Genomic DNA, 15,077 nt, shown 5'->3' with positions numbered 1-15,077 from the left:
AACTGAGGCAGCAAGTGACTTGCCCACACAGCTAGTAAATGACTGACAAACGATTTGAACTCAAATCTTCTTGCCTTTAGGTCCAGCACTCTACCTCTGTCACCTAGCTGTTCCAATTAGCACCAAATATCATATATGATTCATTTCATTTTCTTCCCATTCTTATGATGTGTCATTGAAAAGTTTTCTCATGAAACAATAAGCCTCACAATTATATGCTTTCAGGCTTGTGAGATACTTTACTTATAGTATCTCATTTGGAATTTAAAATAATCCAACATACTTGACACTATTATTATGCCCATTTTGCAAATGAGGAAACAGGTTCAGAGGGTTAAGAGTCACCTAGCTGGCAACTGTCTGAGGCAAGATATGAAGGCAGGTCTTTGGAAGGCTTTCTGGCTCTCTACCCATTATGCTCTTCTGCTTCAGAATAAAGGGAAGGGGCTTGGATTAGCTGGCCACTAAATTTGATCGCATGTGTGGTATTTGCGATCTTTCTAGAATGATCCTTATTTAATCTAGAGCTCTTTGTTGGGCAAACATATTGAAGAAACATAAATCTGTCTCAAGAGAAATTTTATGTTTAGAGCAAGACAGGATTGGTCCTGGGCAAAGATCCCTGGCTATGGTAAGGAAGAGAGCTAACAGAAAATGTGACTATTGTAAACAATGTTTGTTCCTTCTGAGATTACCAGGGAAATATATTTGGGAAGCTGTAGAAAGGGAATTCTCAGGGCTGGAATGAAATCCCTCTGAGGATAGAACTATGAATAAGTTGCAGTGTGGTCAGGGAAAAACCCAAGGAAAATGAGCAAGAAATTATTGTCTACTACTGTTTATGTGATCTCTAAGAAGTTATGCTCAGATTGCTCCCAAGATTTAGGGCTGGAAGAAACCTCAGAGATCATCTAGTTCAACTACCCTCATTTTAGAAATGAGGAAACTGAGATCAGAGAGGGTTAGGGAATGTCCATGGTCACAAAGGTAAAAAATAGGCTGAAACTTGAACCCAGTTCAGACCATATATCCATTGTACTATGCTGCCTCAAGTGGATGGGGTCATGAGAAATCCCCAAGATCCCACAGTTTCAGTGAATTCTCTCCTGGTCCTCTTTGAAGTCAACAGTTTCATCAGGTTTCCTCACAGAACTGCAGGTGTTTCTTTCTTCATCTAGCCTGTGTATTAGCAACAGGTATAAGAAATGAAGAACCCAGCTGGTACCTCGAGTTGGTGATAAGCGCTGGAGAAGAGAAAGAATTTAATTGTTTTTCTCTTCTCTTCAGCACCTGGTATATGATTCTCAAAATGGAACTATCTTTATGAGCTCATAGTGCAACGTGTTGGACAGTGGGAGTGTGGATTCATGGCCAGATGAGGACTAAAAAGCTTTCAGAGATTCAGTTGCAGCCCTTTTTTCTTTCTTCTAGCTCCTCTCAGTGTTTTTTTCCCTGTGTGGTCTTGAATTTCTATCCTTCTATAGAACAATCGGAAGCTCATGTGGTTCCCCCCTTCCTCCCCTCCTTTCCTTAGGTTTATGGTCTGATATACTGTAGGTTGAGGACCAACCAAGGATCATTTATTGAATTTCTCTTATGTGAATCTCTTTTTACCCTCATCCATCCTATTGTTATTGTCATCTAATTCCTCCCCCGGGGTCTCCCTTGGAGTCTCCCCCCCCCCCCCATCACTCCTCCAACTGAACTACCAAAGTGATTTTCCAAAATGTAGTTTTGACCAGGTCAAAGAGAACTTCAGTAAACTCCAGGGGATCTCTGTTACCTCCAGGATCAAATAAAGAGTCTGTTGTTTATCATTTAACTTTCCATACCATGCTTTTGCTGACCTTTCTAGTTGTCTTACAACTCCCCCCCCTTCCCACACATTCTGTAATCCACATAAAATGAGATAACATTTGTGAGTAGCCTAGCACATAGTAGGTGCTTTATCAGTGCCTCGCTCTTCTTGCAGTTCATTGAACTTTATACTTGCACTTTTCCATTCCTTTGACTTTGCATTCTCTGTCCTCTTAGCCTTGCTTAGAATTCTCTTCTTCCTCACCACTGCCTCTGCCTCTTAATTTCTGTTTTCCTTCAAGAAAGCACAAAGCTTTTCCCAGTCTTCTAATTGCCCCCCTTTTAAAAATTAATTTCTGTCTTCTCTGTAGTTATCTTGCATTTACCTATTTGTAAATTGTAGCTACCATTAGAATGTATGCTCCTTAAGGACAGCATCAGCATGTAATATTCTTGTCAAATAATTTTCTTCACACATGAAGGAGATTGTTGGAAGAGAACACAAAGTGGAATTGAGAGAGCTGAGTTCAGATATTACCTCCAGTACTCACTAGTTGTATGGTCAAAGGCAAGTCATTTAATATGCCTTAGGCTTCATATGTGTGGAATGGGGATAATGCTTACCCTATCTCACAGGTTTTTTGTGAGACTCAATTTAGAACATTTTTTTTAGGTTTTTGCAAGGCAAATGGGGCTAAGTGGCTTGCCCAAGGCCACACAGCTAGGTAATTATTAGGTGTCTGAGACCGGATTTGAACCCAGGTACTCCTGACTCCAGGGCCGGTGCTTTATCCACTACGCCACCTAGCCGCCCCTAAGACCCAATTGATGTAATAGTTGTGAGGTACCTAACAGACTAAAAATGTGTGTTTGAATCCTTGTTATGGAATTCAATTTCTCAGCCTATGGAGAGGGTTTCCCAAAGTAGACACCAGAATAGTAACACATTTTCTGAAAAATAGTGCCTTACATTTTTGTGAAGAATTGAATCTTAGCAGTGCTCTTGGATAGAGTAATGGAAAGAATTCTTTCTCACCTTTTTTTCTCTCCTTCTTTTTTCTCCTCCCCTTTCCTTCCTCTCTTCTCTTTTCTCTCCCCCTTTTCCTTTCCCTTCCACCTTTTCTATTTTCCTTCCCTCTATATAGAAATTTCCTTCATTGAACCAGCTCAATAATTTATAATTTCTAGTCAAAAAAGTTACCTGGAGATTCGGAGAGTTAGGATGGAGCACAGTTAGGATGCATCAGACACGAGGCTTGGACCTCACTCTTCCTGACTCCAGCACCTCTGTTTACTCTGCCATGTTATCTAGCCCAATTTTATATATGAGGAATTAGAAGCAAAAAGAAATCTTGATTTCTCCTCATACCAAGTCTCCTACTATCAACAACACAATCTCTCTCAATTACCTATGACTCAAAAACAAAAACAAAGACAGCTAGACTCTCTGCTCATGAGCCAGAATGACAAGCAAAATCCAAACTTCACATTTGTCATCATGGTGTCAAAACCTCCAGAACGACTGCTTTCCAACAGCCTGACAGCTATCCTTTGTGAAAGTGGGATCATTGTTTTCAAGGTTTATCAAACTTTTGTTGGGAGTATAATTTTGACAGCAAATTATACTTAGGGCCTGTCAGCCTTGACCATGGCCCTTGAAGTCGTTAATTGTTTTACATGGTCGGTGGAGATTTTGAATGAAATGTTCCATATACAAAAGCCCATCTTCAAATCCTGAAGGCATATTTTTCAAATTTAGAGTTGCACCATGCAAAAGACCCTCTCCTCTATCTCCCATGTGCCACACATCCTGGTTAAAACATTCACCTGGAAATCTTTTATCCAAAATTTCCTTTATGCTCATCATTCTGGGATTCATGTTGACTAGAGCAAAGACTCTAAGCTTCCAGAGTTGTAGGGTCTATAAACTGGGAATGGAAATATAGAGAGTAGTAAGTTATCTTGCTAAGTATCCAATGATTGCAAACAAGTTATAGGTTTTCCAAAGAAAGAAAGAAATAGAAAGGCATTTCACACACACACACACACACACACACACACACAATCACTTTTTAGAGGATAAGGGTCGGGATTTATTATTTCTTTGATAAAAAGAGTTCTTGTATGAAGAAACTTCCTCTATTAATTTACATTAATTTCTTTGCAACTGTGAGTCTTACAGAGTTATCTAGAGGACTGAGAATTTAATATGTTCACAAAGATCACACAGTCAGTATAATGCCTAGAATTGTGATCACACAGTCATTATACTGCCTAGAGTTGTGATCTCTTTTCTCCATAGTGTGCATCACAATGTAGAGGTAATGTACTATAGTGCTGATCTTGCCCTCAGGAAGACATAGGTTCAAATCTTACTTTTGACTCTTGCTAGCTGTAAGTATAGGGAAGACACTTAACTTCTATGAATGTTAAGTGACTCCCTAAGATTTATCTACTAGTGCAAAATAGGATTACAGTATGCCTTGATAAAGAGAATCCCCAGGTTAGGAGTTTCCTCTATGGGCAAAACCACAGATTATGAGTTTATAAATGAAAGGAAAATGGATCTTTATCTGCAATGAATGCAGGTTTTAAGGTTCAAGAAGGCTTTTCTTTATAAATTAAAAAAGCTAAGAGTTATCCGCTCAACTCTAGTGCAGGCATTTAAAACCTTTCTTTTGTCAAAGATCCTTTGGCACTCTGGTGAAGCTTTCTCAGAATAATGTTGTAAAATGCATTAAAATACATAGGATTACAATAGAAACTAATTATATTGAAATTGAGTTATCCAAATTAAAAAAGCCACAACAGTTCACAGACTCCAGGTCTTTATGAAAGAAGAGAAGATGATCTACTTTGTCTCCTGCTTTTCCCCATCTTAAATGTCAAGAGAAGAGGCTAGAGATGTTGAGGTAGAGTGAAAGGAAGGACCCCATCTCCCTTTTCTATTACCTTTTGGGTTCTTTTCTCCCTCAAATTTCATACAGTCCCTTCTCTATTCTTCCTTTTCCCATTATCCCTTCTCTTTCTTTTTTCTCTTTCTCATATCCACATACATGGGACATTGACCACCACAACGATTTAACCAAAAGAACAAGATATTTTCTGATAAAGGACTATAAGAGTGAGTAATACTCTATAGCAAAGCCATAACTATGTCCATTTTATGAGAAAACATAGACTTGATAGTGGAATCTGAAGTCTTGTAACTGAAATTGGTTCAAATCCCTTGATTAAGCTAGTAGCTACGAATGCTGCTTGCATTTAAAGGAGATTCATCAGTGTAAATCTGTTTGAGCTTTGAAAAGCTCATCCAGAATTTCATTAATTATATTTAGATAGAGCAACACTGTAAAATAGAATCACAAAATTTCATAGTGGCAAGGTCTTAAATGTTCATCTAATTTAACTCCTACACAAATGAAATCCTCTTTATCACATACCTGATAATTGATTGGCTAATCAGTGCTTAAAACATTATGGGGACAGCGAGGTGGTATAGTGGATAGAGCACTGGTCCTGAAGTCAAGGGGACTTGAGTTCAAATCTGACCTCAGCCTCTGGACACTTGCTAGCTGTGTGACCATGGGCAAATCTCTTAACCCCAATTGCCTTACATCTAGGGACATCTCCAGTCATCCTGATTCATATCTAATATTGAGTCCAGATGGTTTTGGAGGAGAAAATGAGACTGGTAACTTAGCAGAGCCCCCCACCCAAATCCAATTCACGTGTTCATCATGGTATCACCTCTCTGATGTCATGGTCTTCTTGGAGAATGAAGGGCAAACAACAACCAAAACAAAACATCATGAAGATACAATTTTCATTTCTCGTGATTTCATTTTATCCAGTGAATAAATACATAGATTGTTTTTATCCTTTTGATGTCTATTCTAAATCTGTGAGATAATTATGCTTGAATAGGCCTGTAAATCTTTTGTAGCAATATTATACAGGGTTGGTCAATGTATCCTTTTAGAGTTCATTATAAGTCTCACCAGCAATGAGTTAAGGAAGACTATCCACAATTAATAACACAAAATATTTCTTTAAATAAAAACTCTGCTCTAAGGTCTGACCATGGCATGAAAGTGATACTAGTTTCTCAAAAGTTATGTTAATGAAGCTATAGTTCTGGCAGGTTCTCAATAGAAAGATTTCAAATTTGGACTGTCTGAAAATCATCCTTAAAATTAAGAACATTCTAGCTGAGGCTCATCACCAGGAGATTATTAACTCAGGTGATGAATTCGTTGACCATGGAGACCCATGACACAATATCTGGTAACTTCAGATTCTCCTGCTTTTTGGGAAATAGAACTGTCTGTGGTTCTGAAACCTAATTCTTTAGTGGAGGACACATGCTTAATTCAATTCCATCAGTAAATAAGCTATAGAGATCTTAATTCAATTCCACTGAAAAATAAGTGGATTCTACCTAACTAGTTTCTGTGACTTTTCTTTAGTGAATATATTTTTCTAGGATCTTGGTAAATAAAATGTTAATGTGACCCAAAGTAATGTAGTCACATTAACTTTTGCCCTTTGAAAATGAAAGTGGGTCCCCCCTTTTTTTCCTCACAAGGACTATTTCTCCTTGTATAATATGAGTTCATGGTTTATGTCTGCCTACATCCATTTTTGGCTAATATTCCCCATTTGAAAGATTTGGATTTGGAGCTCTGAAGATCTGCTAAGCAAATAATAGTTGTATTATTTATGATTTTTGTCATCTCTGGGTTGTTTTTATCTTGAATTGACTATTTGTAAAAGACTTGACCTCCCTTTGCAAACCTCAGCATAAAACTCCATAGAGGCTAACCCTTGGCCAGTCACAGTATTCTGACCAGGATTGGTCTCTGAGGATTATAGTGGTACACTGCATTGCTAATCAGAATTAGAATCACTATCAAGATTAAGGTCATGTTAAAATAGTTAAGACACATGTATTCTCCATAAGCTTCATCCATTATAATTTTTATATACTATCAACAAACCCTATGATTAAGACCAGATGTATGATTAGCCCCTGTTAAGTTACTCTATTCCTTTAAACTTGGTAAATGCAGTCAAGATAATTATGTTCCCCCCAAAAGTTGGCAAGCTGCACATTGCTAATTGGAACATATATGTGAATTAGTTGTATGTGAGAAATGATATACTATCACATCAAATAAAGTTTTGCTGTTACTTAGAGATGAACCAAAGCCTTCTAGTCCACATGGATAAATCCATACAGAAATTATAATTGTCACTGTGGTGATGAAATCTACAGCAATCCAGATTATAACATGAGATACATGACAATATCTCAGTCTATAGATTTTAAGCCTGCAACTTGATAACTATTTGCCAAAAGACACAAATAGCCATGATACACAATCATCTCAGATATGTTTGTATGATTTAATAATGCACAGGTGGTGATGAGTTTCGAATTTCTCATCACCTGTAACAGACAATCATTTCTATGCAAGAGACTTTCAGGGATAGTTCCCATTCAGTCGGAATTCAGTGGATAGCATAGAAGCTACTTCACATTATTATGATAATTCCTTGTCAGAAATATGAGGCTCTTCCCAGGATTTACTTAGTATAATTATTATTCTGTTTTTCTATTGCTTCTCTCTGCCCCAAGCAGAAAAAAAGAGACACAAAAATGAATAAAAAAATCAGCCAGCCAAAGATTCATTTTGATGCAGAAGCCTAAAATGGCCAGAGGAGATGCAATCATTGTAATCCCCATCTTCAAGTTTTATTTCCTTAAATTTACATCATTTCCCATTGTCCCCAGAATCATAGCTAAAATGACATCATTTAGACACCTCTGAATCTTGTATGATTTAGGTTTACAATGGAATAAGTTATGAATGAAAAGGACTCATCATAGAGTTTCAGACACAGATGTAGAGCCTTTATTTTCTTTTGTGCCACAAGCAAATTTAATTTGTGTGACTATTTTTCACCCTCCAAATTCATCACCGTCTCTTGTTTGTTTCACTGCAGGAACAATCCTGGGTTATTTTCCCCCTAAAATCTGAAGCCTGGAGGTATGTTAGATCAGTAAGATTTGATGCTAAATCTCACCAAGTTGTCACAAAAATATGATCCCTAGCAGTCTTTAGATTCAAACTATAACCATAGCTTAATATATATTTTTAGATGAGATAGCATAATTTATGCCACAAGACTGTACTTAAATTTGTTTATAAAATATCCTTTACTCAAATACTCAACATCTCAGTATATTTATGTTTTCAAAAGAGTCAAGCTCTTAGAATTATTTTCTGGAATGGAAAAAAGAAAGGACTCACTTGTCCTAGAGCATGCTTCAAACCTTGACTCCTCATTTTTCACTGACATTCACTTAGTGCTAGGATGTTCAGGAATGTTAAATAGCCTTGAACTAATCAGATTACCTTAGAAGAGGTAGACCTCCACTGGTTTCCAACATGGAGATTTCAACTGGATCTGTTCAGGAGATTTTTTTCTTCTAACTAGTCACATCTGTAATTTTCATTTTCTGAAAAGAAGCTTTTTTGAAATTGGGAAGTTTCCATAAACTGCCTTTTGGAGCCTTCTTTGGACTTTTTTACTCTTGCTCTTTCATTATAATTCCATAGATGTTGTCATGTTAAGAAAGAAAGAAAAGAAACAGAGGAAAATGCTTAGCTGTTCAATTATTTTCCTTACTGTTCAGTAGTTGAGAATGAAAATCACAGTCAAAACAAGTGGAGAGTAAGATTTGAGAAGACTGGCAAACTTTATTGTATGAATCCCTTTTTACCTCCACTGTTCTTAAAACACTTCTCTTCCACAAAGGTGTTTACACATCTTCCTCTGACTGAGCTGCTCTCATGCTCTGTGGACGTGGCAATTTCCATTAGCAGCAGGAAACTTAAATTTTCTCCTGGTTAAATACTTTTAAAGCTCTCTTTGTAAAAGTCCCCACATTGTAATTCTCACTTTGGCTCACAATGAGGCAAGGGCAGATGTCAGATAGACTCACACATGTATGAACTTGAGATTATGTGAATATCAGATGAGATTGAGACTTTACTATAGAATAAAGGGAGGGAAAGAGATTTCTAGGCAGTGACTTTAGCCTTCAGCCACACCAGATCAGCTTTGGGGCTCTCTGACTCCTGAACCAAGTTCACCTCCACCCACATTCAAGTCATGTCGAAGTAAATAAGGAATAACCTTTTCTCCCATTCCTGCCTTTACTTTGGAAAATGTCACTTCTGCAGACAAACAAAGATTGAGATGCTTTCTTCATCTCCATTCAGAAGTGTTTCTTTCTGTAAATTCCTGGAGGGAAATATAGGGCTCCTCAGTGTTATTCCTGGTCACATCCGACTGGAGCTCTTTGTCCTTGGATGGTGTTTGTTTTCCCAGTTCCAGCAAGATCGAGAGAAATTCCTCATCTGTCTATGTCTGCTAACAGATTCCACACAAGAGGCACTTGCTAATTTGCTTCCACGGTGAAAAATAAAAGCTGTCTGCCCTTCTTGGCAAAGGAAATACATGCGCCACAGTTGGTTGGGAGCTGATCTGTTCCTGTTTAAAATGTTAGTTCTTCAGAATTAAGAAGAGATGGTGTTTCGAGATCTCATGTCAGTCACTCTCTGATTCATCAGGGAATGTTCTTGGTAGCTAGCTGTTCCTCTTGGATGATCTGGATTGGCGAAAAGCTCTCTTGATTTAAAGATGAAAACAATGACTGGAGAAATCAACCACTTGTTCAGTGTTATGCACACACATGAACCCCCAGCCATGAATAAATATATCCTTATATAACAGGAAAGCCTGTGTTCCTTTATTTGGAGAAGAGGTTCTTTTCATATTTAATAGACCGAATTGACCTGTGAGGAAAATGTCTTATACCTGGTTAAGCATCTGGGTTTTTATTTTTCCTTCTAATCTTTTCACAGTGTTTGTAGGAGTGTTTCCTAATATAATCATCTCATGGGTAAGAAGGTCTGTGTTTACCAGGTCTTTTAATGAGATCGAAGGCTGTTCAGATTTTAACTATTCCGGTGGGGTAGTGGTGGAATCTCTTGTGTGATATTTATTACTTACTTCAAAGGGTTACACACTGAATGATAGGTTTTGGAGATGGACTTGAAGAAAATATTTTTTCCAGTTATCATTTGATAATTACTTTATAAAATTTTCTTTTTCCTGTTGCCTAAAAACATATTATCACCTATGCCTCTAGGGTGATCAGGAGGCCAAGGTGAACATGCAAGATTTTTTTTCTCTCCTGGGGATAACCATTTTTGGCAAAATTAGCTCATGATGTAATGCCAAACAGCTCAGTTTGGAAATGGTGACTATCCTGGCAAAATCATTTCCTCTGCACACAAATAGCTTGGGTGGCTATATGTCTAATGGAAGAAGGGGGAATCTTCAATACAATCATGGCATTTCAACCTTTATTTTTTCATGTTAAGTAGAAGCCAGTGTCTTTTCTCTTTCAATAGACTTTAAGTTCCTTGAGGGCATGACCTGGTTTAGTTTTATCTTTGGTTCTCTAGTGCCTGGCTCATATTTAATACATATTTAATGAATCCTAAGTACTTAATAAATGCTTATTAATCGATTATTCCAGAAGGATAAGCTGTGTAAGAGAATGCTGAGCTGCTTGGTAATCTGATGCTTGGTGATAACCAAAGCCCACAGGTTAATGTCACACGATGAGCCTTTTCCTGCCATGTGATACGTTTTCAAGATTCTTGGGGATATGGATGAGTAGGATACCACAAGAAACAACTTGTGAGACAACTAGTCGGTGCAATGACCTGAATGCTGGTCTAGGAATCAGAAAGATTAGATTAAATTTCATCTAAGACAAATCACTTAACTTCCCTTGGTCTCAGTTTCTTCATCTGTAAAATGGAGATAATAGTAGTTCCTATTTCTCAAGGTTTCTAGGAGACTAAAGTGAGAATATTTGTGAAGCTTTTTGAAACCTCTAAAACTCTATATAAATGTTCTCTCTCTCTCTCTCTCTCTCCAAGTACAGGCCACTTTAGGTAACTTTTTTTTTTTTTAGACTTTTCAAGGCAATGGGGTTAAGTGGCTTGCCCAAGGCCACATGGCTAGGTAATTATTAAGTGTCTGAGGTCGGATTTGAGCCCAGGTACTCCTGACTCCAAGGCCGGTGCTCTGTCCACTGTGCCACCTAGCCGCCCTCTTTAGGTAACTTCTTAAGGGGATCATAGATTAAGAGATTGCAGAGATGTAAAGGGTTATCTTGGTCAACACCCTTAATTTAACAGATTAGGAAACAATCCAGAATGTGAATGGACTGTCCCACTGTCCCACTGGTAGTAAACTGTAGGGCTGAGAATTGAAGCAAGGTTCTTTAACTCAAAGTCAAATGGAATCGATTGTTCAATGACTTTAAAAAATATACACAAATTATTTATTGCAGTGTTCCTTCATCAAAGAGGCAAGATCTGAATGTTCATTTTTTTTTTAGCAAAGCAATGGGGTTAAGTGGCTTTCCCAAGGCCACATAGCTAGGTAATTATTAAGTGTCTGAGGCCCGATTTGAACTCAGGTACTCCTGACTCCAGGCCTGGTGCTCTATCCACTGTGCCACATAGCCACCACCTAGCCACCCCCTGAATGTTACTTCTAATGGGAACTCTTTAAAGGTAGAGACTATTTTTTCATTGCTTCCTTTGTATTCTCATTATCTACCTCAGTACTTTTTATAGTGCAGGTGATAGGTAAATGCTTTTCTGAATTGAATGTAATTCCAATTCAATTGGAGAAAATTTTAAGATGAGCCAGGCAGACAGATAGTCTTAGTCAACAAGTGAAAAATATTTATTGAGCATGTTTTAATGTAGATACATAGATGAATAAGGAGTGTTGCAAAGTAAATATATGCAGAAGACATTCCTTCCTTCCAAGAGCTTTCATACTAGTATTGTTTAAGAAAAAAGACCAACTAATTTTATACCTAGATAGAGAAAAAATTCATGAATGAATAAAAAATGTTAACCACTAATCCTGGCATTCCAGGTCACCCCAATACTATCCTCAAACTAACTTTACAGATTTTTCTCCCAGTACTGCCCTATAGTAGATACAGTAGAAAGAGCCTACATCTAATAGACAGGAAGACCTGATTTTACATCTCTCCTCAGACACATGGTAACTGTGTGTGACCTCAGTCAGGTCACTTGCCCTCTGACTTAGTTTGCTTATTGATAAGATAGGAGTAACAAAAGCACAAATATCATGAGATTGTGGTGTGGAACAAATAAAATAAGTTCTTTGCAATCTTAAAATGGCACATAAATGATAGTTGTATTTATTATCATTTTATCATTAACCAGTCTACATTTTTTTTTCTCATCATCTACTAAACATAGCTTGCTCCTAAAGGCCCCATATCTCTCCCCATCCCTGGAATTCCTTCTGATTTCCTCTTCTCTTTCCAACCTATCTTTCAAGACTCATTCTTAATTCACTTCTCTTCCATAAAGCCTTCCCAGATCACTCTCAAATCCTTGGAATTCAAAGCATTTCTTGTTCATACCATCTACTTGGTACTACAGAGAATCATTAGGATTATAGTGCATTATAGAGCCAGTGTGAACTTTAGATGTCATCTAGTCCAGATAATCCATGTCCAATAATATGCTTTCAACTCTTAGTTTTTCCTGATATGAGGACTGGACTTTCTGAAACTTCTTCCCATTGTTTCTCTTGACTTAAGCACAAAAATTCTAATCCATCTTCCATAGGATAACCTTTAAGATCCTTAATGACAGCTCTTATAAGTTCTCCAAGTTTTCTCCTCAGACTAAAGTGCTTAATTTTGTTAACAGAATCTCTCATGATCTAGATCTTTCTTCTCCAGATACCCAGTTTGTTAATATCATTGATAAAATTTGAATCCCAGAATTTGATACAATAACCCAGATTTCATCTGACCAGGACAGTGTCTCATGGGAGAGTTACCTCCATGCTATGTCTTTCTTAAGGCATATGGTAGCCCCAAATCATATAAAATTCTTTCGTTGTTATCTCTAATCATTCTACTGATCCTGGGACCTTTCATCTCCTACTAGAATTCAGGAATCCTGCCTCTGGAAGCGTGGTTTCTGAGAAGTGAGCTTTTACTTCATCTTTTCTGGAATCATGCCATCTCAGTCTTCCTTGCCATCTGCAGCTATACTGCCTGAACCCTCTCTTCTTGACCCCCATGTCTAACTCTATATCTCTTCTGCTTGTTTTTTCCTTTGTTGAAATGCAAGTTTCCTGAAGCCAGGGATTGTCTGGATTCCTTATATTTGTATATCCTAGCATTTGCCACATTGCATGGTGCATGATAAGTGTTAAATAAATGCATATGCTTTATATATACATTCATTCATTTTTATCACATTGTTCACTTTTATTGAGATTACATTCCATGAAAACATTTCTATATATAATATACGTAATACATATGTACATACAAACATATATGTAAATAAACAGTTGCTAAGGTCATAAACTCTAGAATCCAACAAGACTTGGCATTTATTCTATTAAATTTTGCCTAATTAACTTCAGATCTTTGTTTTAGCCCATCACAATTATGGCAGTGGATGGACTGTTGAACTTGAAATTAAGAAGCTCTGAGTTTGAATTCTGCCTTAGATATAAGTTGGATGGCCTTGGGCATATTATTTAACCTCCCTTAGTCTCAGTTTACTCATCTATGAAATGGAAATTGTAATCACAGTTACCTCACAGGGTTGTTGTGAGGATCAAATAAGGCTCTCTGCATATCCAGTTCACCCAAGATGGAGACACCTAGATGGGAGATGCCAGGGAGCTGCATCTGGGAGTAGACCTTCTGTAATTCTCTATGACATGGGTGGCAGTAGCCTCTTTCAATTGTCTACATAGATAATGGAAACTTAAAAAAATAATAGATTGGGAGAGACTTTCTCTACCTCCTCCTTTATTCCTTGTCATTATCCCTCTGCCAGATCTTTCAGTCCTTATCCCTGAGATTGAGAGCTAAAAAAGGATCTAGAAACTATGCTCTGGACCAATCTCCTCACTTTACAGATGAGGCAATATAGGCAAAAAGACAAGGGCTTGAAGAAGGTCACAAACCTATTAAGTAACAGCATTGAGATTCAAATCCAGGTTTACCGACTGTAAATTCAGTAACAAATAATAGCCAAATAAAATGGAATGCAGAGTTTAATATGTGAAAAAATAGGAAGGGTAAAATATAGCACAGCAGTCTTGGTCTCTGGAAGGTTTGGTTTCTAAAGCTTCTACTGACATTTCTTGGTTGTATGACAATAGGCAAGTCATTTAACTTTCTGGTTCTTAGTTTACTCCTCTGCTTATAGTACTACCTGCATTATAAACTTCACAGAGCCTTTGTGGTGATCAAATAAAATAATGGCAAAAAGGCACTCTTCCTATATTAAATGTTATGATTTTCTCCCCTCCCCACTTCTTTTATCTTTATAGTGCTATAGAAAATTCAGCTATTTGTTGTGAACTCATTACTGTGAATACATAGGAGTCGTTTGAGAATGATTGCGGAAGAGATGCATAATTTTAAATGAAAGGACTTAGAAGTTTGTCATAGAAGTGAATATTCTAGGAATCAGGGAATCACATATGTGACAAACCAGAGGACTATTAATTTAAAACTAGCAAGGACCTTGGAGTTGCTCTAGGCCAACTCTCTCTTTTTACAAAATAAAGTACCAACTATATAACACTTTAAAAGATCCATTTTCTCGCATTTTAAAAGAAAAGGTGCCAATGCCAAGAAACTGAATGAACTGTAGTTAAATAATTACATTGTATAGGCTTATTTTTCCCTTTGGTCTTTTCCCTTGGATCAAATGATCTCCTTGAAATTAAGGGAGCAATGTTATTCAGTGGTTTGTTAATTAAACAGTTGTAACTGTTTTAGTGAAGGAAAAAAGCTATCCAGGCTCCAAGTTTCTGTTGTGAAACCCATCCCAGATCTCGGAGTTTCTTTTGTGAATTCCATGTCTGGAATTCCATGTATGCCTTCTTCATAAATCTTATTGCTATTCAACTCTTTTTATCATAGCTGATTCTTCATGATCCCATTTGGGATTTTCATGGTAAAGATACCATTTCCTTCTCCAACTTATTTGATGGAAGAGGAAACCGAGGCAAATAGGGTTAAGTGACTTGCCCAGGGTTACACATATCTTAAAATTGTGAGGTCAGAATTGAACTCAGGAAGATGTCTTCCTGACTCCAGG

General features: G+C 37.3%; 1 protein-coding gene across 2 annotated transcripts in view; it reads right to left on the bottom strand.

The window, feature by feature from the left end:
- KCNMB2 (potassium calcium-activated channel subfamily M regulatory beta subunit 2) overlaps window positions 1–15,077 on the bottom strand; it is a 215,742-nt gene that overhangs the window by 127,775 nt on the left and 72,890 nt on the right. Inside the window, exon 1 of one of the 2 annotated variants that reach the window (XM_074190961.1) lies at window positions 8,220–11,770. The exons of the other annotated variant lie outside the window; for it this stretch is intronic. Coding sequence (XP_074047062.1) covers window positions 8,220–8,254 — 35 coding nt within the window. The 5' untranslated portion in view covers window positions 8,255–11,770. Of the gene's footprint in view, window positions 1–8,219; window positions 11,771–15,077 lie in introns of those variants that run through there. 2 annotated transcript variants of the gene reach the window in all.

This window comes from Macrotis lagotis, chromosome 6 (assembly GCF_037893015.1).
Source record: "Macrotis lagotis isolate mMagLag1 chromosome 6, bilby.v1.9.chrom.fasta, whole genome shotgun sequence".
NCBI classification, from domain to species: domain Eukaryota; kingdom Metazoa; phylum Chordata; class Mammalia; order Peramelemorphia; family Peramelidae; genus Macrotis; species Macrotis lagotis.
The sequence above is the reverse complement of the archived record's forward strand: the minus strand, read 5'-3'. Positions and strand labels throughout refer to the sequence as shown.